This window comes from Enoplosus armatus, chromosome 6, assembly GCF_043641665.1.
Source record: "Enoplosus armatus isolate fEnoArm2 chromosome 6, fEnoArm2.hap1, whole genome shotgun sequence".
Classification (NCBI taxonomy): Eukaryota; Metazoa; Chordata; class Actinopteri; order Centrarchiformes; family Enoplosidae; genus Enoplosus; species Enoplosus armatus.
The window spans coordinates 19,131,519-19,158,194 of NC_092185.1; the positions used below are offsets into that span (position 1 = coordinate 19,131,519).

Sequence of the window (26,676 nt, forward strand, 5' to 3'; positions counted from 1 at the left end):
AAGACGACAAAGAAAAAAGCCCAACCTGGCGCAAAAAGTCAAGCCAACATGGCTGAGACAACGCCCGCTCTGCACCACTGTCCCTCCACTTCTCTCCTCCCCTGCAAATTCTTGCTTCACTTGGGAGAGTGATGATACTGTCTACTCTGCTAAGACTCCCCCCGCTTGACATCTCGACATGAGGAGAAGGATGTTCCTGTCTGTCTCGTCACATCACAGCCGTCCTGATTCGGATCCCTCCCATCCAACACCCTGTGATGCTTCTCTTTAAAAAGCTGCCCGTCCATCATAAACATCCTCCCTTTTATGTTCCCCGCCTGTGAAGGAAGGGGAAAGAGAGGAATCAGCCCTCTCTCAAACACAAGCTGACAGCACTAAGCAGACTGACGTGACATCAGAGGAGCGAAGTGCTAGACGTAGCTTTGAATTTCCATAACAAGGTAACACCACAATTATTAGTCACTCAGTCAGTCATTAGTCACACTAAAAGATATTGAAATATTCCTGAATTTGCTGAGAACTGCGACTACCGGCAAACCTATAAAAGAGTTACAGCTGATCCTGACTTGAACTTTTTTCTCTCAGAAAAGTGTTAATCATATAAATCATTGTTCCTTCATCAGTCTTTTTCTAAATATTCTGAGCAGTTCTGCAAGAGTCTTAAATTAAATCCCTCACCTTGACTCCATATAAATGTAATACTGTCAATAAAGGAGATATAAATAGATAAGGGGTGTAACCATTCATAATCTACCTGAATATTTTAAAAGGGTCTTTTGGGCAATGAGGCAGGGAAAGAGCAGAAGAGAGAGAGACTTGATCAATCGTCTGAGTTCTGCCTCTACAATCAGAAGTGCGCTAATTGAAACGGTGTGGAGTCATCTAGCAGCCCTAAAGGATGAACCTTATCAGATTTTTCATAATAATTTACCACAAAATTATAAAATCCTCTTTCGTCTCACATGTGCCTCTGCTCTCCTGCACGGACAATGATTGTGAAAGAGTTGCTTGTTGGCTGTCTGGGGAGAAGCAGTGAGAAATGTTAAGGAGACCTTTTCAATGCCTGACCCATTTAGTCTGTGAATGTTAGTGTTTTTTAATGAAGACATGAACAGAAAACTGAACTATACAGCTTGATAACGGGGGAAAAGGGTTGAAAACCCAGAGGAGAGTGACAACGTTATATCTGAAAAGTATTTTTTTCTATAGCGCGTGGCTCATGCTTTAGGGCACAAAAGGCCCAAAAGAGAAATATCTAGTATGTCAGAGGCTTACAGAAAGATCATGAGTGTTTAAGGTGGATTGGTGGACATATTTTAAAGGTGCTTACTCTGAGCCTTCATCACATGTCCACCTTTCCCTGAGCTTTTCTATTTTCAGTGTGAGGCTAATGAATTGGGATCTGGAAAAGGTTTCTCTGCAGGCTTACAATGAGAAATGATAAGAGATTATTTTAGAATGAAGATCAATGACAAAGTCCAAACGGTATGAGGAGGAGCAGCAGCAGGAGGAGGAGGAGGAGGAGGAGGAGGAGGAGAAGCATGTGCCCTAATGTAAGATGAGTGTAATGCGCAACCCAAGGCCAAAGGCAAGAGCTTCATCTCACCAATTCTCTTTACAGGAGTGGAAATTACTCGATGCCATACATAGCTGATTTATACAAATTAATGACCTGGGTTATTAATAGGCAGAGATGCATATATTAAACACTATGAGTAAAGGTAGCTTTAATTATGCATCCTTTATAAAACCTGTTTGACTTCAGCGCCTGGCGTGTAGGTGCATTTTCAAAATTAATCCCATTCTTGAAAAATGAGAGTTAATAAAGCAATTGTGCCTCCTTCTCCTTTTGAATCATATGTCGCTTCTAATATATTTGTTCTACATGCTTTAAACCGTGACAATAAATTAAGAAAATGTGTATTCAAACAGATAATAGAAAAAGAGTCAGACAGTTATTTATTTTTATGGCTTGATTTAGCCGCATTGTCAGCCAAAGTACTTGTAATAGTCTTTTGTTCATGTTATTTATCGCGCAGATATCCTTTGAGCTCCACTATGGATGCAGCATGTTTACACGACGAATGCTGTTCACATTTCACCGGACACTTTGGAGCCACCGTATGAGCGAGGGTTCCAGCCCTGCCCCTTCTGTTGTCCGAGGGGACCGCCGCGCTGACAATGGTGTCACCTCTCCCCCGGGGGGACACCTCCGAGTGATTTGTGGTCGGGGAAGACTGATGAACTGCTATTGCCACCCTGTTTCTTTGCTAGATCAATTCTACATGTAGGAGTGCGCTTTATGAATGATGGAGACCTCCTCAAGCCATCCATACAGCTGCCCAAAGACACAGCTCTGGCCCCCATAGCACCTACAAGGCAGGAATAAAGCAATCACTCTTCTCAACAGGGCCATGCATTACGCACCCATCACACCCACACATGAACATACCCACATGAATACACAGATAAGCCAACAATGCATGCACACAGACAAACGTTTAGATCTGTTTGCAGGAAACAAATGGAAACCATAGTCAGAGTCAATTTTCTGCCTTTTAAGCTTTATTCAGATGCATTTTGAAGAAGAGCAGCAACACTTTGCCACATTAAAGAAGATCAGTCAATAGTTTGGACAAAGCGGAGCTGAATGGGACTCCTCATGAGCACAGAACTGTCTGTTTGCACTCTGACACTGCACTGCGCCGCCTTTCTGGACAGGCCCATAACTGGGTGCATGCCAATAATCGGATGATGTGATGGTATTGAGGGATCTCTTGCAGCATACATCTGAAGGCTGAAGAGCATCTGAATAGGAGCAGCATACATAGATGTCATGAGTCCTGCCTCCTGCAGAGAGGTTGAAAGCGAAAAGTAGAGCGCAATGAATACTTGAGTGTTCTGGAGGCTATGAAATTGAAAGGCCTCTCCCATTTTTTTTTTTTTGCCAAAGATTTCAATAGAAAAATGGAAGCAGCTCGTGCTTTTTAATCGCAACTTTGAGATTGAGCAGGCGAACTTGTGTGCAAATCAATGCAGTCTTGACAGACGCTCCTCTTTTGTGATAATCCTGGTGTCGAGAACAGGAAGAGGGGAATAATGCAGCAGGGCTACCTGACATAAGAGGGAACCACACATAGTCCATAAAAAAAAGAGAATCAGAATATATCTTTTTTTAAATATGCACACTTCCTGTATCAAAATGCATTTCCTGAAACAACGGAGTAACCCACTCTGTAAGACCTGAGTGCTTTCATTCTTGCTTTAATTAAAAACACACTTTCATCAGTACAATAATGTTAAAGCACTAAAAGCATCCAAGATACAATTTGCATTTCACTAATTATATGCATAATGTCCTCTTTTTCACGATGTGCTAAACAACCAGTCTGCAGATATCAGGGTTTTAATGCACAGAGCAAAGCAAGACAGATGCACAGCTGAGATAACTTCCATTTACAGTGTAAGCCTGGGAGAGCCACAGTGTAGAGGCCATATACTATTTATGGGTTAATCGATACAGTAGCTGGATGACACCATGTCCCCGCTACTTTCTGTCATGATGATGGCTCACTAATTTTGGACCGGCTGCTTTCTCCTCCTGCCTTCAGCAGCCTGCAAGACGGTTTAATTTGGCTGTAAAAACGCCAATCACCGGGTTACTTCTTGTTCCTGGGGGAGGTCATGATGGGGGCAAGCCCATAGGAGGAAATATGTTCACATAGTTCTCTTAGAGACACTGCTAACCCCTGACATCCCATTTGGGTTGTAATTTCATGTTGTTAAACTGACATGGACCCAGCCTCGGTGCTCTTAGAGACGGGGAGGTAGGGGCGAGTCCTAATCAGAGAGGCCTTTAATTCTTGTCCTCTGAGTGAGGATGCTTGAGTGTGTGCAAGTATGTGTGTGAGAGACAGGAAGAGAGAGAGGGTGTGTGTGTGTTGCCATTTGTGTGCGCATAATGTTTGTAGATTTGGATCTGAGAGAGTTGGCAGATCCTTGACTGTGAGCACTCTCTACTGCATGTGTGTGTGTGCGTGTATAATATGCGTGCAGTATTGAGCACCCACACGCAGCATGTTTTGGAATTTGTATGTGTGTTTTTGCTGGCAGGGGTCAGCACACATCAGAGGCTCAGGGGGAGACTTGGGACCATCCCACTCTGCAGAGATACTGCTGGCTCGAGAAAAAAGCGAGACAAGTAGTGAAAAAAAAAACGCATTACCTTGGCACTAAGACTTAACGCTCCTTTCTTGAACTGGCTTTGATCTCTACCTAATGTGGATATATGGGAGAACTGATGCTTTTACTGTGATGAAAGCTAACATTTAACTGCTCACATTAAATTAGCGAGGAGAAGGCCTCAGGCATGTTTGCATTTTGGGGCAGTGGTGAGGGGGTTGCTTAGCAAATTGTTTTGCACCCGTTATAAGATATATAGACTGTGTAAGCAAATTTTTTTAGCCAATAAATACAATTACAAAAATTACTTGAAGCAACATATATGAAGGCCATTCCACTCGGGCTCATTGCCTCCTGCATTAGCACTTCCTGTTATCTACAGTATTTTTCTATTTAACAAATTCACTCTATGTACTTTCTTTTTTACACTGCTGTTAATATTTTATACAACATAACCAGTCTGATTTTACTCTATATACTATTCTTTGGTTCCTGTTCATACTGTAATAGTTACATAAATACAAATACAAATACAAAATACAAATACAAAATAAAAACCATAGCTTCATTCTGCACGTTTTGTGTATTGCTTTGTCTATTTTGTATATATCAAAGCCCACTGGTGTATTTTTCATTCTATACATTTGTTTATCTTTAAATATATCTATATGCACGTTTGCTACTGCAGTTATTGTGTGCAATGACAAGAAAGTTGCAAACTAATGTAAAGGAAAATCTAATATAAACTGCTTTTGCTTATCAGAAACATTCTATATTTGTAACATCCTACTATGTAACACATCTAATAAATACTGTCCTATATTTGGGGGTTTTCATTGCACAAAACAACTCAAATCTAATCATTATCATGAACTAAACAAAAGCTTTGAACATTTACGAGATTTAATAAAATATTATTAGTGGCTGAGTGTGTTTTGCATATTAAGACGGAGCCTGTGCTTTGTCACAAGAAGGACAATTATGATCACTTAAAAGAGCCAGTTATTATAATTAGAAATAAACACAGCAAAGTCATACATTTCAATAGAAGTATTACAGTGACAGATGAAAACTAAAACGTGACAAAGGATAAATTCCAACATGTCTGGTGACGTTATTGGAATATTACTCAGATTGTTTGTGGTTTTTGTGGCTGGTAATTATCAGCCTACTGTGTGTAATAATCATCTAATAGCTCGTGAGCCGTGATTCATGTGAAAAGCGGTAGGCAGGAGGACAGTCGCGCGTGGTGTCCGCCCCTCTCTCTGAGACGTAAAGAGTTAACGGAGCGGTGGGTTTGCCCATTCTCCTGCTGTGTGAGTGACGCGATCATCTCTCTTATCCCTCAACTTTGCCTGTTGCCAGACCAGGCAGCCGAGGTGGACGCTGGCTATCACCGCTGACACTCTCAACGCGATCACACCAAAAACACTTCACTCTCTCCCCCCTCCTCCTGCCTCGTTTATTTATTTCTTTTTCCGCTGACTTTCCCCGCAGGCTGCCATTCCGTAACGATGATTTTTAGTTTTTCTTCCCATCGGACTCCCCGATGTTGTGCAGTCTACTACACGAAGGCGTGAATCTTTTTTGAGTAGAGGTGGATCTTCCCGGATACGGCGAGGGGGTATATTAAATAAAAAAGAAAGAAAGAAGACTTTCACGGAAATCCCCACAAATAAAGAATGCCTCGGAGGAAACAAGAAGCGCCCAAGCGCGCAGCAGGTACGTGTATCCAACTATAATGTGCGTAAAAATGAGGTTTACTGTCATAAAACTGCGGATGTCACCTTTGTTTTGTAAAGCTCACTTTACAGTCACTGCATTTCCGTTTCCACTTGGTGTTTTTTTTTTTTTTTGCTGCGCTTTGTCACTCTTGGCTACTCTTGTGAGACCTCATTGAAACTGTGAACCTCTCTTTTGAGGCGGATGTTAACAGTTTGTGTACAACAACAATCCGTGATTCTGCGGGTTTCGCTCTCCACGCTGAGCAGCTCTGCTGTTAGTCCCATCGGATGAGTTGACTGCTGTAAACTTTCGCTTCCTATTGTTCCCGGCGCCGATCCCTGGTAGTTCACCGATCCAAGCTGCCATCTAAAATGTTTGATCTGTAAGAGTGTAAGCCCTCTGGAAATAAGCAGTGTTTTCCCGATGGTGAGTGCCCGAGGCGTGCCATAAGGGGGACATTAGGGCTTTGTGCGCATTTGATCCGAGCGCATAACTTCTTTGCACAAGCGGGGGTGAAAAAAAAGCCCTACCTCTGAGCTTTTTTTTCTTTTCTTTTCTTGGGATAAGATAAACAATTTGAGAGCAGACAATGGGGTTTCGTGGGCTGGAAGGAGCCATAATCGACAGTTGCCATGTCTGATTTGACGGTTGATTGATTGGCTGTCATGCGGCTTTGATCTGATCCTTCCCGATTTGCATCAGAAAATCACTTCCCACCATGTGCTGCAGGCCCCTGACGTCACGTTTAAACCACTTTGAAAGGCCCTGTGTACTTTTTACCCTCTCTCTCTCTCTCCCTCTCTCTCTCTCTCTCTCTCCCTCTCTCTCTCTCTCTCTCTCTCACACACACACACACACACACACACACACACACTCTGATGGTCAACTGACTCACGAAAAAGTGAAAGAAGGGGGGACAAAGTGGTTTCACTGTGAGACATCACACACACCAACAGACAGACACACACACACACACACACACACACACACGCACTTCCAGCAGAGAACATCACACTCCCATGTGCACACGCTCACTTGTTCACTTTGAACACACACACACACACACACACACACACACACACACACACACACAGAGTGGGTAGAGGAGGCGGGAGGAGTGGGTTAGAGGTTGTAAAAGGAGCCGTGTGCTATGTAATGGAGGGGAGGAATGGGTTTGCTCTGTCAGACCGGGCCGTCACAACGGCTTTGTTTCATGTTTGATTTAATTGTCTCTCCCCTGACAGGCCCATTCATCAATGGCTTTAATGGTCAATCAGAGACAGGCTGAGTGAGTGCTCCCATTCTGTTTAGCCATAAGCTGGCCTGGGCTTTTATTTCATCAAAATGCCCCAGCCTAATGTACATGCTCACTGGCTCAGAGTGGCCGCGGGGAGCACATAAAGAATGACTGAAAGCTTTCTGATTTCAGATCAGTGAGAAGGATGTTTTTTTTTCGTCTCCTCCTCTCCTCTCCACTCTCTCCTCCCTGCTACACTGCTGTTTCTCTGTTGACGAAAGGGAATAAAGGCTGTAATGTAGATCGTTTTGTGTTTTTAGAAAACAACTTTTTCTCCCTGAAACCACGCTTCTTTGTTCATTCATTCATCTATTCATTTCTTCATTTTTTCATGCTCCCCTTCCACCCCTGTCAGTCAGCCCGTGCAGCTGCAAGTTATAAAGTTGTCAACTGTTCAGTGGCACACAAAGGGTGATGATGAATTGATTGCAGCACAGAGCATGGTGATAGAGAGAGCAAAGAAAAGGATGACAGATGATGGGCCTTGATTAGGGACTTAGGGGGAGAGTCAGCCCACTGCAACCTTGAGACTTGCATGAAAATCCCCCCCCCCCCCCCGCGCTCCACATACACACACACACACACACACACACACACACACCCTGCTTTGCTCATTGTCTCTCCACCACACACTCTCTCGCAGCTTCTCCCTCTCTCTCTTTCCTTCCTCTGTCTGAGAGGGTTTCTCTCTCCACAGTAGAAAACTTGTTTTGCCTGCTTCATTAGCGTTCGTCCAATTAGCCGTGAGGCTGATGGAGTCCTGACAGGCCCTGTGATTGGAGATGACAAGCTCGGGGTGCCCAGCCCAATGAGGTTTGCCACCACTTTGATGTAATCAACTTGATATTACACAGAGCCGCTCGCCTTTGGTTGTGCTGTAACTCAATTTTCCGCTGCAGGTGACAAATGGGCCTGCCTACCTGGGTCAGGTCTGAGTGCTCTTAACAACCGAGGGCAGCTGGCCACGTAAACAGCCGAGCAAACATGAGAAAGAGACTGTACCAGCTGTGGAAATACAGACCTCCTTCCTTTGTGGCTGGCGATTAGCTTTGCCGCAAGCCCCGGAGCCCGAAGCTGTTGATACGGCTGCAGAAAGTGGAAATACTTCACCGACTTAACAGGAAGTCGATATCAGCTTTACAACGCGTGGGCAAAGACGCTGCTATTTGACTGGAATGTCTAACCTGTACAGTATGTCTGCAGGATGGTGTCAGTGTGTTTACAGTATCCAGAGTGTTGCATGTGTCAGCGCACTGTCAGGCCACCGTATAGAAAGCCACCCTCCCCTTTTCTCTGTCATAACCTGTGCTCTGGTCGTGTGTGTGTGTGTGTGTGTGTGTGTGTGTGTAAGAGAGAGGCCGACACTGAAGGAGAGAGGTGGGGGGGTTAGTCTGATTTGGACCGAGCTCCACAGCAACAGTCTCTTCTTTCTGCAGGGTCAGGATTATAGCTGCCAGACTGGCAGCCATCACTCATGTCTCTCTGTGAGTGTGTGTGTGCGCTCTCAAATCAGTGGGCATGCACTTTCTGATTTGTTGGGTTTGAATGTGTGTGTGTGTGTGTGTGTGTGTGTGTGTGTGTGCGGTTTGGCTTGTGATAGTGATGAAAGGAATTGTAACTGTGGACCACCTGCTGGGGTCAGGCCATAATTCTCTGGACCCTGTAGGCCTTCTACGTAGCTCAGTTTCTTCCTCTCTTTGCACATCACCCATGGAGCATACGTTTGTTCCACCTTAGAGACACGAACACACAGCGCTGGCGCTAGTAAAGATACAAGCATTTACAGCACACATTGCAGACACATGCGCACATGTTGTGACTGGGTTATAAAAGCAGCAAGTGAAATGAAGTAAGCTGTTTTTATATCTGTCTGCCTTCCTGTTGTTTATGTGCGAAAAGCATGCCCTTACGGAAGCAGCAGGGGAGCACGAGTTGGGACTTAATTGTTCGGCCGACATACGGACTGACAGCGCTAGCGAGCTTTAACAACAATAAGCCTCCGCCGGCGTTGTTTGCAGGTGCGAGCGCGGCAAATGTTTTGGCCTTGCAGGCCCCGTTGCTAATGAAAGTCCTGTGGCTGGATTCCGGTGAGGTTGAGTCACGTCTGTGATCTATGTGTCTGATAAGTGCATACCTAATGAGGCTGTGAGCACCAGTGGAAGGAGGAGGAGGAGGGCTGACAGAGCGTTTCCCACAGGTATTGACAGATGCCTTTTTGTTTTTGCCATAGGCCCTGACTCCATAAATCCTGCCTGTGTAATGATAACAGTGCCACCCTGCCAGCAAGTGAGTGAAAGAGAGAGTGTAAGAGAAGAGAAAAAGAGGGCAGAGGGGGAGGAAGAGGAGGAGGCGTTGGTGGTGGGGACGATGAGGAGGAGAAGAGTGGGGGCGGTGAAATGGGCCTTCTCTCCTTTTTAACACACACTTGGCAGATGTCAAGCCATAGGGTTGGGCTCCGGGAGAGAAAGAGGAGTGTAAGTGCTGTAGTAGTGTCACAAATAGAAAACCGTTTCCCTTTCAGCTTTCAGCGTGCTTTCAGCCGAGGTTTTCAGCCGGGGCTGCTGTCTGGGTACTGAGTCGGAGGCTTTGTAAAAATAGTCCCACCGCTGTTGTGATAGATGCAGCTGCACTGTGGCGACAATTGGGACAGGCTGGATCCCTCCAACCCCACCTCCCACCCACCCTCTCTCTCTCTCGGTCTCCCACCCCTCCCAGAGGTAGCGAGCGTCAGAGCCTGCTTGGATGTGTTCTCTTTTTCGGGGGGGAAACTGAGCTGCTCCGGTCTTCAGGGGTCCTGAAACCCAATCCAGGAGGAGAATAGCCCGGCCATGCCAGAGAGCCGATTTCCTTTTCAACAGAGTCATTTATCACTGACCCACCCTTCGCTTCTGACACGGTGACGTGTGTCATTTATCAAACAGGCTTTACCAGACACACAGAGAAGGGAGGTGGATAGGGGGCAGAGAGGAAGAGAAGGAGAGAGCGAAAAGAGGGGAAAACAAGACAGAGAGCGGACTGAGAGAAACAAAGAGAAGGAGAGGAATGGAGAATGAGGTGCAGAGTCAGTGGAGAGAGACAGAGGAATGGAGAGCTAGGAAAAGAGACTGTCGTTTGTGTGTCTGTCTGTCTGTCTGTCTGTGTGTGTGTGTGAGTTTTTCCAGGGAAGAGTGAGTTTTCCTGAAACCCTTGAGGAGAAGTGTTTGGGAGGAGATTTTTTCGAGATGACAGGGTGGAGATTGAGTTACACCGAGTTGTGTTTTGATGAGTGACAGAATGTTCTTCCATGACACGTCTCTAGATGTCTGAATGAAGGGGAGAAATATACTTTATACAAGTCCGACAAGTGTGCTGGTGTTATGTACTCATAATATATGCACGACGAACATAGGAGCATTGTAGAGGTGTGTGTGTGTGTGTGTGCGCATGCATGTTAGGCCATATGGCGTCAATGTTTAATGCTGTTTGAGTGTGTGTGTGTGCTGCTCCCTGATGAGCAGGGCTGACAGGTATCACTCATGCTGCAGCCTGGCCTTTAAATGAACCCGAGCTGCTCTGCTCTCCCGTGGCCCTAACAGGCTCTCTCCAAGATGGATGCTTCTTTAAAAATCAGATTAATGATGGATACCAGGCTTATAGTGCCATTTATCATGAAGAATATTATTTAGGCCGGCCGTGTATGGCTGTAACTGGAGAGCCAGGACGAGAAGAAGCAGGGTGGAAAGCCTTAGACAGACACTCACTGTGTGATGGATGACTGAGCGCTCTCTCTGAGTGTTACTAGACACCAGCGCCGCAGCAGTAGGCCATAATCAGATAGCCCAGGGATGTTTATCCCGCGACTACACTACCCAGATTGCCTTGCCTGGAGGGTTGCTTTATGAAAGGTATCTTCTATCATTATTATCATCTTTAAAAAGTTACTGGAACCATGAAAAAACTGTAGACACTGAAGGGCACGTGGACGCCTCAAATGGAGTTTATTGCAATTATACATTATGAAATGATCCATTGGATCCAATCTAACTGACTGTAATGATTACCCAGAAGTTTCCATTTAGCTTTGCCCAGAAGAGTCCCCAGCCCAGCGTCATTCCCCAACAATCATGAATAAAAGAGTACAGTGAGAGGTCAAGGCAAGGCCAGCTCTGCTACAGAAAAGCGAGAAAAAAACCCAGTTGTTTTGTTTTTTGTCCTCTTCTTGTTCCCTCTCTCTGTCTCCTACCTCCTCCTCCTCCTCCTACTCACTACTGTGATTTATGGTGGCCATCCATCTTCAGGCTGCGTCCATCACCTCCTCGTTGCTAGGCGATCATGGCAGCAGCTGTGCGTTGTGAGAGGGTTTGTGGTCGTCCAACTCCCAAGCCCTGACTTTATTCCCTTCACCCCCCCCACCCCCCACCCCCCCACCTCCATTACCCAAAGATTCAACTTTAAACACAGTCCCAGTTTTAGTCCCAGCTACAAGGCCACAAATTTAATCCCAGTTTCAGACCTGAACCCATGCCTTATTCTCAACTAAAGCCCCAGTTTGAGCTCCTGGCGCAGTGTCAGATTCACAGTAGGCCTGACCCTACACTAACCTTTGTTCAAACCAGCCTTAATTTCAGACCTACAGTAATGTAGGTTGTAGCACAAATCTTAAGGAAAATCATGTTTTTTTAGTACAAGGAAGTTAAAAATTGAGACTAGTTTTAAACATATTCAGTTTATGAAAAAACTAAGAAATAGAAAAGAAATATGAACCTTCCATTAACTAAACTGATCATTGTAAACTACTGTGAGACTGACTCACTGTACTTCCCGTAGTTTGAGTACATGCAGTTTTGCAATGCAGTTGACAACAATGAATTAACTAGTTTAGATTGTTGGGTTAAAATGGACATCCTGTCTAATCTAGTGAAACTAGTGTTTTTAAGGTGGTGTAAAGCTGTGTTTTGAATAATTAAAGAGTCCAATGTAGCAGACAGGAATGTGAAATCAAGAACCAAAATTAAAAAAAAAATGATAAACTCTTTTTGGAATTTTGGACCTAGTTTTAGAGAATCCTTAGCTTAGCTTCAGCGTTAGCCTCTAGCCCCATTTACACAGCCTGGTCACCTTTTAACAACATTTTTATACAAGACCTAAACAGTTTGAGGAACGATAAATAAACTGCAGTTCTGCTTCATAGAGCAGAGAGAGAGGGATGGAAAGAAGGAGGCAGAGATGTAGTTTGAAGTTTGCCTGACTACATATCATCAGACGAAACAGGCTTGATGTGGATGTCGGACAAGAACACCGCCTTCCCGCGGCACCTTGATCCTTATTGCTGCCCTTGGTTCTGCACCTGTGGAAGCTGTTTTTTTGTTTGTTTCCATTTTGTTTTTATCACTTATTGTGGCTGCATCAACTGGAGCATGGGCTGAAACTATGAGTTTGGTCACCACGTCCTCTTCCACGTTAGATTTGGTAGCAGGAGGCCTTTATGTGTTTGTGGCTCATCTCACGTCAGATAAACGAGACCAATTTTCGGGTCTTGAAGGTCTATATGTGCAGCTGGCAGCTTTGAGGTCCACTCATAACAACAATCAGCCGAGGGTTGAATCTATTCAGGTCTGTCTCTCTCTCTCTCTCTCTCTATCTCTCTCTCTCTCTCTCTCTCTCTCTCTCCCCTCTTACTATGTGCATTGACAAGGTTCAGCCCTAAGCTTTGCCTGGGGCCAGAATGATCTCTCTGTTTTTCCCATCTCCCATATCACACATCCTGCACTACAATCGGCGGACACAATGTATTCACAATGCCATCAGGGGGTAGAGAACACACACAAATAAAAGCTGACAAAGACACCCATGATCGCTTGTAACACGATACCCTGTATAAGCATAACGTAGAAGCAGAGTTGTGCATTATAAAACCTAGAAAATTAGTAGCACAAGATAGCCTTCTCTGGTCATATCTGAAAAAAGCGAATTATGTCAGGACTTGTTAATTTTTCAAATGGCCACAGATCACCTGTTACGTATTTTCTCGTGGGACTCTCAGGCAGCCTGTAAAGATCAAAGGGAAAGGAGGGAGAGAACTAAGTTTGATTGAGTGTGTTACTTTGACAAATGTGTACAACAGAAAGGCATTTTAGGTATGTTACTGATCTGCTGCTATTTTGACAGAATGGGGCTGTTTTGGACTGAATTATTCTAATCTATTTAAAGAGTTTTAGGCTGCTGGGAAACTTGAGAGAGTGAGTGGAAGTCGGTGGTTTGTGGTTTATTTGATTGAGACTGAGGTGACTTCCTGTCCTTTCGTGTTCTGGAGCCGTTTCCTGTCAGTGAGAGCCCCCCGCTGAGGGGCCGTGTTGGTTTAAGGGCGTCAAGGTCCGGTTAGAATACTGTACACATGTCAAGAAACACTCGTCATGTTGAGACACAGTTTAACCCTCTCCTCTCTGAGCTCTCCTATCCGATCACCAACTGACTTCAAATATCTCAACCAACATGTGATCAAAGGTCTTGGCAACTATGTCTAACCTCCTTTCCCCTGCTCTCTATAACTCTATTATAATAGATATATAATGTCTATGGGACAAAATCCCATGATCATGCGTCTTTGTAGAATTTAATAAACCAGTAATAATAGACTGCAATCTCTGTGCTTTCTTTTTTCCTGTTGCTCGATTTTTTTGCTGTCTTTGAACAACGGCATCAAACGTTTTTGCGATCTTTACAGTAAGCTATAAGGGGCCACCCATGTAGACAATTTCCTCTCCCCTCCCTGGATCCCAGTTGCTTCATTGTGCACGGTACTCTCTCTACGTACAGTAATAAATAAAGAGGTAATCAAGCTGTGAGACCCATATAAACATTACCTTTGCAATAGAATTAGTTTTGTTTTATTTTCTTAAAAGTCCTTGTACGATGTACGATTGTTATTCTTCTCTTCTGTCTGTATAATACACACAACATTACATTGGTTTATGAAGTGGGTAAGCACAGTTTTTTAGAGATTATTTCATACAGTAGGAGCTCCATTTAATAGCTCCCTGTGAATATAAACATGTCCTCTTTTCACCACATCTTTGCACAATCATTTCAGAAAACGAATGTACCTTTTGCCATAATGTACAGACATCTGCTGTCTGCCTTTTTTAGCGTATAAAAGCACAGATGAAATATTGTACTCATGATGACCGCACAAAGGGCTCACCTTTTTTTATATCACGATGCCTGTGGCAAGGTTGTCCTTTTTTCTTCTTTTTTTTTTCTCCTCAGATACCAAGCAGTCATTTGAGTATGGGGGTCAGACACAGGTAGAGTTTTTAATGACGCATCCTGTTTACCCCGCTGCTGTTGGGTGTGATCACGCTCCCAGACTGTTTTTCCAGCTGTGGAGGCCAGACCAGGAATATGCACTTTGGTCATCAAAGGACAGTTTTAAGAAAAGGGACAGGATTTAGTAGTAGCCTAATGAAGAGGTATTGAATCACAAATTTACATCCACTAAAATTATTTCTTTGCTGATTCGAGCTGTGATAATCTCGCAAAAAAAGGAGGGCAGATTTCTACTTCTACATGATTGATTTTATTTTTTAGGTCTTCATACGATCTCTCTTGCATACGAGGCCCATTTAAAAATACAGCATTAAAAACAGACCGTGCTTTCAGCAGCACTTGAGGAGGAATAACCCATGGGACAGAGAGAGAGACACTGAGAGGCTCTGCTTTAGAAGCAGCCACAGCACCTTCCTGCTTAATCACCCCCTGTCCCTGCCCTGTCTGTTGTTCCTGATCGTCAGAGCAGCACTGCAGTATTTCTATCAGATGATCTCTCCCTCCTCGTCTGCGGCCCTTATGTTTATGAAAATGATACTCCACAGGAATGCCTCCTGCATGCCAAGATGTCACTGTCTTTCCTCATCGCTTGCATCTACGTGCGTGTACGTGTGTTTTTGTGTGTGTGTGTGAGCTTGTGTCCTAACTGACTGCCGAGCTTTATTTATAATTACGTGGGGGTGTGTTTGTGTTTGAGGTTGCCTATCTTAAGGTGAAATGCGTGTTTCTGCTTTATATTTTCCGCAGCTTGTGTGAATGTGTTATTGCTATTTTTGTGATGTTGATTGTGTGAAAATGCCCCCCCCCCCCCAAGGAATCATTCATGGAACCTAATGATTCTTGTCTTTCCCACACATGGCATCAGCTCACTTTGTCATTACAAGAACACACACTTTCTCTTTCCCTCTCACATACACACACCAGGAAAACTCATACATTGGCCCTACACTATATGCTTAGATATTAGTTAAGACTGCATCCAAGAGTATTGTTGTATTCATAATCCTCTTCTTTTTTCATTCTAAGGGAGCTTCTATACTCCCATCACCTTTTATTAGCTTGATAAATCACCTCTGTTGTCAGTCAAGCCAGGGAGAATAATTGGATGTGGTTGTCGCCCTGTGTGATGGATTATCAGTCATTGGGGATTAAATTAACAGATAGTGCTCAGACATAATGGTTTTTGTTTTGCATTTTAAATTGCCTGGGAGCACGGCTAGACACTGTAGGTTTTATAGCTGGTCCTTTTGGACTCTCCCCCTCTCTGTGCTATCTAGCCTTAATGACAAATGAACAATAACCTACAGGGCCGCAGCTCTATTAGTATGAAATGTAAAACATTTACTACCAAGTTAGCACAGAGAGAGCCAAGGGAAGGCTTACGAATGCGATAACGTGACATGAAATTGGATACAGCAATAGTTTGATGAAACAGCCAGACAATGTGAAGAAATATGTGGAATATTTTCTTGTTGAGGAAGGTGACCTGACAACTTGGTCAAGCGGCATTCCAGGCTCCCCTGATGCAAGCTGACATCTGTGACCAGCTAGTCAGGACACAAACACATTAACTACCTCATCCTGGCTGGATTTCCTCTTTCAAATGAGAATCTGACATGAATACCTTCCAGAGGAGAAGCGGAAGAGAAAGTAAAGCGAATGGAAAGAGGGTGTGGGCAGTCACTTGAGCAGTGGTAGCAGTGAGATGTCTGCCTTGCGTGTTTGCCTGAGCGAGATACGATTTACCTCCTCGCCCCCTTCTCCATCCTCCCAGACCCCTCCCTCCCCTCCACGTCCACATTATCATAATTGTGTCCAGAACATGAGGGGCCGGGGAAGTGATCATGTCATTTTATTTACACCCTGCTTGGCCCTTTTTACAAACGACATGCCACTGACTGCCAAGCGGACTGGGGCCCGACGACATCTTTTGATCAGGGCTGTCGGGGCCTATCAGCGGAGAATGGCAGGTAATGGATACCCAGTGACAAACCAAATCTCCGGGAGGACGGAGAGTGGGCCGCACCTGCCAGGTCTCCATTAGGCTGGCCTCTCAGTGGGGCTGCCTGCTGACTGTGCCCCCAGGGCCCAAATCAGACCAGCGCCAGCCGCATGGCTGCCTAGAGATTGGCTGTTAGCACTGGAAATGAGAGTTATTTCAGCTATGACATTTTTGTTTAGACTGGACGTGTGTGCGTGGGGCAGTGGAGGGAATGAGGGATTTAGTCACATTGTGTGTGTGTGTGTGTGTATGTGTGTGTGTGTGTGTGTGCGCCTGTTTGTGCCCACATGCACAAGCTTGACTGTGTGAGTGCCCAAACTATTAAAGCCCATACTTACATCTTTTTTTCTGTGGCAATTGTCTTACTTTACAATATTGTCCAAATGGCCTCAGACCTGTCCACAGGCCATCCACTATTTTCAGAGATTATTTGTTTTTCCTTAAATTGAGCGGCTTCATGAGTGAGGTGGACAGGAAATGAGGAAAGGGGGGCACGGTGACTCTGCGGAAGAAGGGGGTGAGCTGGCACTGGGTGGGTAGACACAGGAGTTTGTGTGTATTTGTATGTGTGTCAGGGGGGCAGAGCACACACACAAACACACAGGCACACACACTTATCATCTCTCTCCATGGAGGCAGTGGGCGGCAACATGCAAAGTGACAGATCGCTTATGCCTTGCCATCATGTTGACACTCCTCACTCTCACTTCGTCCTCTTTATCCATTCAGTCTCATTTTCTCCCTCCTTTTATTTTGTTCATTTCTTTTTTTTATGATGAGTGAAATGTCTTTGTATTACGTTTGCATGCCATTTAACACCTGTTTAGACTTCGGAGATTTGCTTTTAAAAATGCAGCTTGAACCCAGAGTATTGACTATCTTCCACATATTCAAAAACTAATGAACTCACTTTAGTACAGATGACACTGTGGGATGTCTATTCAACATGTCAAAATTTCATCACCAAAATTCTGACATCCCTTTCTTGAAATTCTTCAAGATATGCTCTTTGTCTGTGCGAGCATGTGTGTGTGTATGTGTGTGCGTGTCTGTACGTATGTGTGTGTAATCAGAGAAGAGGCAGATGAAGAGGCGTCAGACATATTAACTGACAGATGGAGGTTGATCCAACTCATTTATTACCCCAGAGGAGAATGCCACAGTGAGATTGGGCTTCATTAATTTCAGATTTAGTTTTCATTTCAAGCTGTTGCGCCCTGAGATAAATAAAATGGCGCATTATGTTTTTGCCAAGATATTTCTTTTTTGTTTTCCTCCAATAGAAGGAGTGAAAAGAGGGGAGGCATAAGTTCCGTGTGGCTGGGGTAGTATATAAATACAGGCTCGCCTAGAGGAAAATAACACCTCAACGGTTGATGAGGTGAAATGGGATGACTGTAATTTCTCAGCTCAGCTTTAAAGGCTCCCACACAGATGGCTCATTTATCCCTGGGAGTCCTCGGGCACACATAGCAGGGAAACTTTTTCTCCAGTTATTCTAACATAGCGTGTTCACTCCCTGCAATTTAACTCATCTCTTTCTTTCTCTCTTTGTCTCCATTCTCCTTGCAGCCTATTCTCCTGAGGAGCTGACAGAGCACACTGTGGTAGAGGATGAGGAGGCGGAAGCAGACGACCTGCCCTCAGCCCCTCAGGATGACCTTCCCATGGAAGAGTTTGTGGAGCAAAGCTTAGGGCCTGCCAAGGAGCAGGCATGTGACCAGGAATCAGCTGGGGCTGCAGAGCTCTCGGGACAAGAGATGGACAGCGAGTCACATGTGAGTGAGACCAGTGACCGTCTCTCAGACTTTGAGAGCCCCTCCAGAAAAGCAGAGGGCAACTTGGTCACAGCACCTCTGAATGGTGACACTAAAACACCTCCCATAGGCATGGACACCTTAGAACAAATGAAGTCTATCTACTCCAGCTTCTTGACCAGTCCCTTGTGGTCACCACTGAACTTTAATTCCACACCGCCACAGGCGCAGTCGCTGGCTCCTACGGAGAAGCCAGCTCGCAGCAACAGCACTAGTAGCAGTAGTAGCTGCAGCAGCGGTAGCTATGACTGGCACCAGTCTGCAGTGGCAAAGACACTACAACAGCATCCTCCCCAGAGCCGTCACCCTGGTCAGTCTGAGCCCAGCCTCTTTAGTACAGTCCAGCTCCACAGGCAAAACCCAAAGCTGTTTGGCTCAATCTTCACTGGGGCCAGTAAATTCCGCTGTAAGGGCTGTAGTGCTGCTTATGACACCCTGGTGGAGCTGACAGTTCACATGAATGATACAGGCCACTACCGAGATGACAACCAGGACAGGGCGGGCAGTGGTGGAAAGCGCTGGTCTAAACCACGCAAACGGTCCCTGTTGGAGATGGAGGGAAAGGAGGATGCCCAGAAAGTTTTGAAGTGCATGTATTGTGGCCACTCCTTTGAATCCCTCCAGGACCTCAGTGTCCACATGATCAAGACCAAACACTACCAGAAAGTGCCTCTGAAGGAGCCCATGGCCCCTGTGGCAGCCAAAATCATGTCTTCTAAGAAAAGGGGAATCATGGGGTTGGACGTCACTTCCTCACCACGTTCTAGAGAAGGAACACCCAAAGCTAAGCATCCACTGTCAGACCTGAGTGAACCCTCACAGAAACTTTCCTCTAGCCCCTACACCACCCCCAATAACCGCTACGGCCACCAGAATGGCGCTAGCTATGCCTGGCAGTTTGAATCCAACAAATTCCAGATCCTTAAGTGTATGGAGTGTGGGAGTTCCCATAATACACTACAAGAGCTGAGAACCCACATGATGGTGACAGGACACTTCCTGAGGGTGACCAGCTCTGTGGGAAAGAGAATCAAAACACTTCCTGAGGCCACCTCCCCAAACCCTGGGCGGGTTACTACACCTACTGAACAGAGGGTCCAGTCAGTCCCACTCGCACCCTCCACCTTCTCTCCTCCACCTCTTCAAACTACCACGACTCCTCTCGCTACCTCCCCTCCTCTTAAAGAGATCAAAAAGGAGGAGGTTGAGGAGGAGTGCACTAAGCAAGAGGCTGCTGGAAATGAGAAGCAAGTTGCAGCTTCAGTTGGGAAGGAGGAGGATGCTGAGAAGGAGGAGAAATATGACATCTCAATGTATAACTATCTTACTGAAGAGGACCTGAAGGAGAGCCCTAAAGGGGGCTTTGATATTCTCAAATCACTGGAAAACACTGTGACATCAGCCATCAACAAGGCACAGAGTGGGAATCCAAGCTGGGGCGGCTACCCTAGCATTCATGCAGCCTACCAGTTCCCCAGTGCCCTCAAGCTCCAACAGAGCAGCATGGAAAAGACCTCCCCACTGAAGTTCTTGTTCAACGGAGGGGATGGAGCATTGTCCTCCCTCGCCAAGAACCAGCCCCTCATTTCCCCACCACTTAGTCAGTCCTCTCCATTCCCCAGCAACAACTTCCAAGCAATGGAAGATTTAGTGAAAAAAGTGACTGAGAAAGTCGCAAAAGTAGAGCAAAGGGTGAAGCAGTTGTCTCCTAAGATGGAGAACCATCTCTCTCCCTGTAGTAGTGACGCTGGAGAATCGCATAAGGGAGGAGAGGCTGACTCACCTCGGGAATGGAGGGCAGTCACCCCAGCCAATAGCGACAGGGGAAGCCATAGCGACAGAGCATCCCCGGCAACAGAACCCAAGAGAGAGACAGCAGTCAAATCCCCGCTCGCCTCTACACTGAGATGCAGTACCGCCATTATCACAGGCCATACTCCTCCAGAGCAGCCCTTTGTCAACCCTCTAAGTGCTCTTCAGTCAGTAATGAACATTCATTTGGGGAAAGCAGCCAAGCCCTCCTTGCCAAACCAAGATCCCCTGAGCCTGCTCTCCAGGCTCAGCCAGAGCATGGCTGAAAGGGCTGCTGTGGCCGCCTCTCCCTCACAGACCAAAAAGCCGGAAAGTGTAGTCGATAATCGTTTTTGCCAGCCCAGTGACGACCAGCCTATGGACCTCACAAAAGGGAAAAGCGACAGAGGAGGCTCCGTAGGTTCAACCCCCCTAACCCCTTCGTCCACCGCCTCCTCCACCTCCCCCCCCTCCCTTGTTACCCCTGCAAAGCTAACAGTGGTCTCTCCCTACACATCCAGCAGCCCTCTACATGAAAATGCATTGTCGGATATCTCAGACATGCTGAGGAATCTGACGCAGTCCCACCATGTCCCAAAGCCTCCTTCACGGTCCCGGGTCACAGATAAAACAGAGATTGTGGGCTCTACACATGACGATGATGACGCGTCCCTGCATGGACACAAACGCAAAGGTCGTCACTCTAACTGGAACCCCCAGCACCTCCTCCTTCTGCAGGCCCAGTTTGCCTCGAGCCTGAGGCAGACATCAGAGGGGAAGTACATCATTAACGACCTCAGCCCACAGGAAAGAATGCATGTGTCTCGTTTCACAGGCCTCTCCATGACCACCATCAGCCACTGGCTGGCTAACGTCAAGTACCAGCTAAGGAGAACTGGCAGAACCAAGTTCCTCAAGAACCTGGACTCCAGTCAACCTATATTCTTCTGTAGTGACTGTGCCTCACAGATCCGAACCCCAGCAGCGTATGTATGCCACCTGGAAGCCCACCTAGGGTTCAGAATCAGGGACCTGGCCAAGCTGTCCCCCAAACAGACTGTCAGAGACTCCCACACTCTCACTGAGAAACTAGTGCCCCTGGAGTCCTTCCTTTCTCCACAATCACAAGATGACTGCAGTAGTAATGGGTCGGTGTACCGCTGCCAGCTCTGTGTCCGTAAATTTGCCTCTAAGCACGCCATCAAGCTTCACCTCAGCAAGAGCCATGGGAAGTCTCCAGAGGACCATCTGCTGTATGTGTGCGAGCTAGAGAAACACTAAATTACTCTCAGCAGTAGACATACTGGAAAACACATGTAGAATGGCTGTTAAAAACAAAAAATAAAAGCAGAGAATATTTGAAAGTGTGGTAATGCACAAAGATGCCATGAACTACTGTTAAAAATGTCAGCACAAGGTGTTTACATCTATTCGGCCTATAAACATTTCTGATTTCTCTGTATTTCAAAAGACATTTATTTCACATCAAGATATACTGTAGGTCAAAGATATTCAGCCCGATTTGTTGTTAGCTTTGTTGTCTCCCTCACTATATGTACACCTTTTGGTAATGTGAGACAGCAGAGGACAGATTATTTCATGATCATGGTGAATCTCTTGACTCGAAGGTCAGCTAATAACTTGAAATGTATTAACTTTATTGTATTTATTTTGTATTTTTGTGAGTTTGGTTTTGATTTGCTGGTAGACTGCATGTTCAACAAATTTTACTGTTACATTTGTACAGTCCTGTCCTGTCCTGTCCAGATTTTAAAATGCCCTTTCAAACTGGTCATTTTTTTAACACCTTAAAACAGCCAAATGCCTGGGAAAGCTCCTTTAAAAGAATCTGCCAAACAGCAAAAGTTCATTGCTTGTTTTTATAGTTTTCTCTGTACAGCCTATTGATTTTCTTGCTGATTGTAAAAGCTGCCTTGTTCTTTATCATTGAGTAAGGGGCACTTAAAATCCAGGTCTGTGTAAAAATGTATATATAGTGTATAAGCTTACAACTCGCTGTTTAAATTATGCATACTTGTTATATTTCCTAATTTAAGAGGACTATGACTATCCACTGGTGCAGAGCCTTTGAAGAATATTAAAAGGACATTGTTTTGCACAATAGTTTTATAAATGTTATTTGATAAAAAAAAACACAATACAAATATGTTAATGCCTTGTGCTTCTATGATTAAATTGAATTAACTGCTGCATAAAACATTTGTTTTCTTTCATATTTACCAATCAGAGAAATGTGTAGATCAAGGTGCAGTTTGAATCTCTAATTTAAAAAGCAATATTTCAACAAGCAACATTTCAAAGCAGTTTGGTAATGAAGAGAGATAAGTGACACAGCGCACTATTGTCCAAAATGTAATTTCCAAGCTGTTATCTAATTTTTCACCTGGCTTACTGGAAAATCACGCGTCATAGAAAAAAAACTGACCCCTCCCAATTGCTGTCCCACATTGTAGTGACTAAGCATTTACAAGTGAGCTGACAGATTGCTCACGAGGCTACATCTGCAGAAACACTGAGCACAACTTAAAAACCCTCAGCATTTTCATCTGCAGTTGTCTCCACAAACACAATTTGATTCAAGATATTGCCGGTGATTTCTGTGTCGTTGCGTTGTTGTGGGGCGGACTCGAGAGGTGCGAGCGGTGCCACTGCCTGCAAGGCGTCTGGCAGGTGGTGTGTGCTGCATGTAAACCACCAGATGTTTCTGAAACGAGCCACTGGAGGAGGAGGAGGCAGGCGGGCTGCAACAGCAGGCAGAGTGGGCTGATTACCACGGGGGCTTGGATGCCATCAGGAGCCCTGGGCACAGACAGCAGATCTGGCACACACCTGGACTCCAAGACTGTCCCTTGGAAAAAATAAAGCGGATCCTATATACGCGCGCTGAGACGAGCTGACAGTGGTGCAGAATGCACAGACAGGTGCTATTCCCTCAAAGCAGGCTTTTGGATCTAACAATATTACTGGCAGGTGTTGATGCTATCAGAGTAGTCACAATTCAGGCTCGGTGCCATGTAATGAGAAAGTTGGTTTTTTTTAATGTTTTTTTCAGTATGCATGATAAAGGCACACACACACACACACACATTTACCTCTAAGATTTTCTACCATCTAACTTTGTCTTATTTGAGGATGCCTGGGGACACCATGTTCTTTCTGTTTGATGTTCCCAGGCTTTGCTTGTCATGACTGACTGACTGAGTGACTTGGGGCCGGGGAAGTTATCTGGTTACTATGGTGACGGCCATTTGCCCAGCCTCTAACCCTGCTCGCTCACTCAACAGAGGACAGCTCGAGTGCAGCACACCCATTTACTCTCTTAAATCTCATCATCTCGCTTCAGTTCCTCCCACCCGGGAACAGATTAATTAACACACACACACTGTGTCCTGACCCCGTCTTCTCACACAAACTCATTACCGCCTCAGACTTGCTCCCGGCCCTCCGACGTTTAGGATACATTGGTCTAACGTTGTGGGAGAACCCAGTGATGACTCACATCTGACAAGCAGAATAAAGCCCTTAACAAAGGATGATAATTGAAAGATGGGATTCAGACCAGTAGCCATTGATAATGCAAATGAAAAAGGCTGAGCTGCCTTATTGAATATCTTGTGAATTTTCCGAGCTTACCGAGTCCTTGCAAATATAAAATGATCTCTCAGACATGATATGTTTTTTTTTCAACACTGTATGTGTTGATGAATGCTTTAGGCTTGGTGATGGACTTGGGGTGAGGATGGTTGGGGGCGTTAATGAGATAGTTGACACTTTGGGGGTTAATGAGGGGCTGGAGGGAGAGGGCTAAATGATTGGACTTCTGCTTGGATGAGCATTATAGTGGCTGCTAGAGGAGAGCAATGCCGAAGATGTGGATCTGCTGTAGCCAATTATTTAGCATGAAAGACACAAAACTCCTCTCAATTGTATTTTTCTCCGATAATAAAGAGGAGATTAGATGTGTTATCCATTGTTCTTTTGTCTTGACTATCCTTGAGGGCTGGGTAGTTATAGACGCCGATGCGCCTCAATGCTCCTAAAACAAAGTCAGCAGTGAAGGGGGAAGAAAGGAGGCGGACAGGACAGGGATAGGATAGGAGGAGAATGAGTCCCCCCACTCCTCCACTCCACAGATCTCCCATCAGCTCTTGTCATCCCTCTAATGAATATCAGTTAAATTGCTCTGTGGATCTGAGGAGTTTGGATGTCAATGTGATTTGTGTGAGTGTGGCGGATGGAGGGGCCCAGACTAATGAAAGGCGAGCCCAGCCTGACAGAGTGATGAGCATCAAGCCCATCAGACCAATCACACAAGAGTGGCTGACAGCACCGACAGACAGACAGCTGAGGAGGAGAGGCTATGTATTTAGGAAAACAAAATGGCTGCCAAAATAGCGGCGGATGTCTTTAGAGCACATTGATATATATCACTCCTGTCTGAGTGTGCTTGTACAGTTGTGCAAACTGAAACAGGCAGCTGTGTCACACACAAACAGTGTGGTTCTGTAAGTGCATCAACTGTGATTTCAGTAAGATTTATAGAGGCCAGCTCTCTCGTGTGTCTTAATACTTCACTTTAATCAGAGAAAGTCTTAAAAACATCAACAGGTTAAGAGGACATAATGAGTTAACTGCTTATTAAAAAGGAGCAACAAATAAACGTCTCTGGCTTGCATTTGATAAACAACCATGTCGTTGGCTACAAATAAGCTTCAAGTCTCCCTAAATCCTTGCGTGCCAAGATGGAAGACGAAGTCAGAAGTGTTGTCCATTCACGCAGCCTCCATAGAAAAAGTGACATGATGTCTTCTGACAGCAGAGACGGAGTCATTGGTAGAGCCAAGTTAGCTTCACCTTGGACCTCTGACCCCTGTCTCTAATGTATGGGAGGAGTCACACGCATCTATGTCAGCCAATGTAAAGGTCATTGGCCTGTTTCCATTTATGCCAGAGAGGAAACATTGCCTTTACTTTCTGCAGTATTATAGAAATCAACTGTAATATAATTTCTGTAGATGGCACAAAAGAGTTAACAATAACATGCAAAGATTTGTGAGAGAGCAAGTGGAAAAGAGACGGAGACAGAGACACCAAGAGAAAGAGACAGAGAGGTGAGTTTAAGGGGGTCTGATTTCCAAATGTGCCTTCACTAGTGGGTGCAGGTTTTCATGCTGCTGTGTTGCAGTGCGCTGCCGCTGCCTGAGATAGCTGTCAGAGGCATTTTGGTGTGATATCTGACAGATTTGCTAAAGACACTCGTCTCAGGGCACTACTCTATATATCGTTAGTTTAATGCACAATGACATGACCAATTATAGTGAGCTACATGCTCAAATAGCATGTCAAAACCTGTGTATCAATCCATTAGATCCTGTCTCCCATCACATTAAGTGGTACCTTTAGCTATCTGTTTGGCACGTAAAGGAAAATGCTGACGGAATGGAAAATCTGCCTGTGCTGTTCACGGAGCTGATGTCTTTTGGAGAAGGAGGCTGCCTCTCTCTCTCTCTCTGCTTCTTTGTCTTTCTGTCTCCCTCTTCCCTGCTCTCTCGCTCACTTGCTCATCCCAGCCACGGAGCAAAAAAAAAAATGCATAAACAATACATCTAGATAATGGCCTGCATTGTTTACTTAGCTCTGAAAATGTATTTGTGCAAAACTCTAAAATGCATTTAGGAGGAATCATTCACTCTGCGTAAAGCCTTGTTGACATTGGGGTGCTCTCAAAAGCAGGGGAAGTGTCATAACAACATCATATATCACTGTATCAATCGGAATAAGAGGATGTGATGATTGCTTGGAACAAAACCAGTAGATTCGACCAGTAGCTGATCTGCCTCCCCCAGTATTTCTACATCAACCTGCTTTGTCGGCCATGACAGTGGGTGGGAGGAGGTATGTGATTTAGTGCAGTTGGTCCTAACGACCTCTCTGTCCTTGTGACGAGGACACACAGCCTCAGGGCGCTGGCATGGAGGATGTGCCTTGGACCGCCTGGCACCTCGCCTGGCACCACGCGTGGCAACACGTCCACACTCTGCCGCCGTTCTGATGGATTGGCCTGTCTCTGGTGCCACCTTCATGAAATCACTTTTTGATTTGTTGTCATGTTTTTCTCCTTTTTTTTCCTGCTACTTGGGTTTTTCACGGGTAAGAACACCCTCTGGTCAGGTATTACAAGAGTGATTAAATTAACCTTCAATAAATCAACATAATAGAGCATTACCTGCGAGTGTGTGTGCGTGCCTGCCTGCCCGACAGTATGAAGGTGTGCGATCAGGAGGTCAACATCAAATGTCCATCCATGACTACCATATGAAACACAGTTGCCCCGTGGCTGAAGCTGCTCTTTCCAATGTGCCATTTCACAGGAAACACATCAATAAGGCGCGATTACAAGGCTGACAAAATTAATCTCAACTGTCGTTTCATAGAGCTCCGGTTTGAGAGTGCTCTGATCAAGTTACATTAGTGGGAAGCTACTGAATGATGTGGAAGGGAATCAAACTCCATTTGACTTCCCTTCTGTTTGGTAA

General features: G+C 45.3%; 1 protein-coding gene across 3 annotated transcripts; it reads left to right on the plus strand.

The window, feature by feature from the left end:
• The first annotated feature begins 5,586 nt into the window (after positions 1-5,586).
• On the plus strand, positions 5,587-22,325 carry tshz3a (teashirt zinc finger homeobox 3a). Of its 3 annotated transcripts, XM_070907195.1 has the most exons (3): positions 5,587-5,904; positions 18,084-20,562; positions 20,641-22,325. In XM_070907195.1, the coding sequence occupies exons 1-3, from the start codon at positions 5,865-5,867 to the stop codon at positions 21,398-21,400; spliced, it is 3,279 nt and encodes a 1,092-aa protein (XP_070763296.1). In that variant the 5' UTR covers positions 5,587-5,864; the 3' UTR covers positions 21,401-22,325. The 3 variants fall into 3 exon arrangements, with proteins under 3 accessions (XP_070763296.1, XP_070763293.1, XP_070763294.1); XM_070907192.1 differs by having other exon boundaries at positions 18,084-22,325; XM_070907193.1 differs by lacking the exon at positions 5,587-5,904 and adding an exon at positions 15,057-15,108 and having other exon boundaries at positions 18,084-22,325.
• Positions 22,326-26,676: the final 4,351 nt, after the last annotated feature.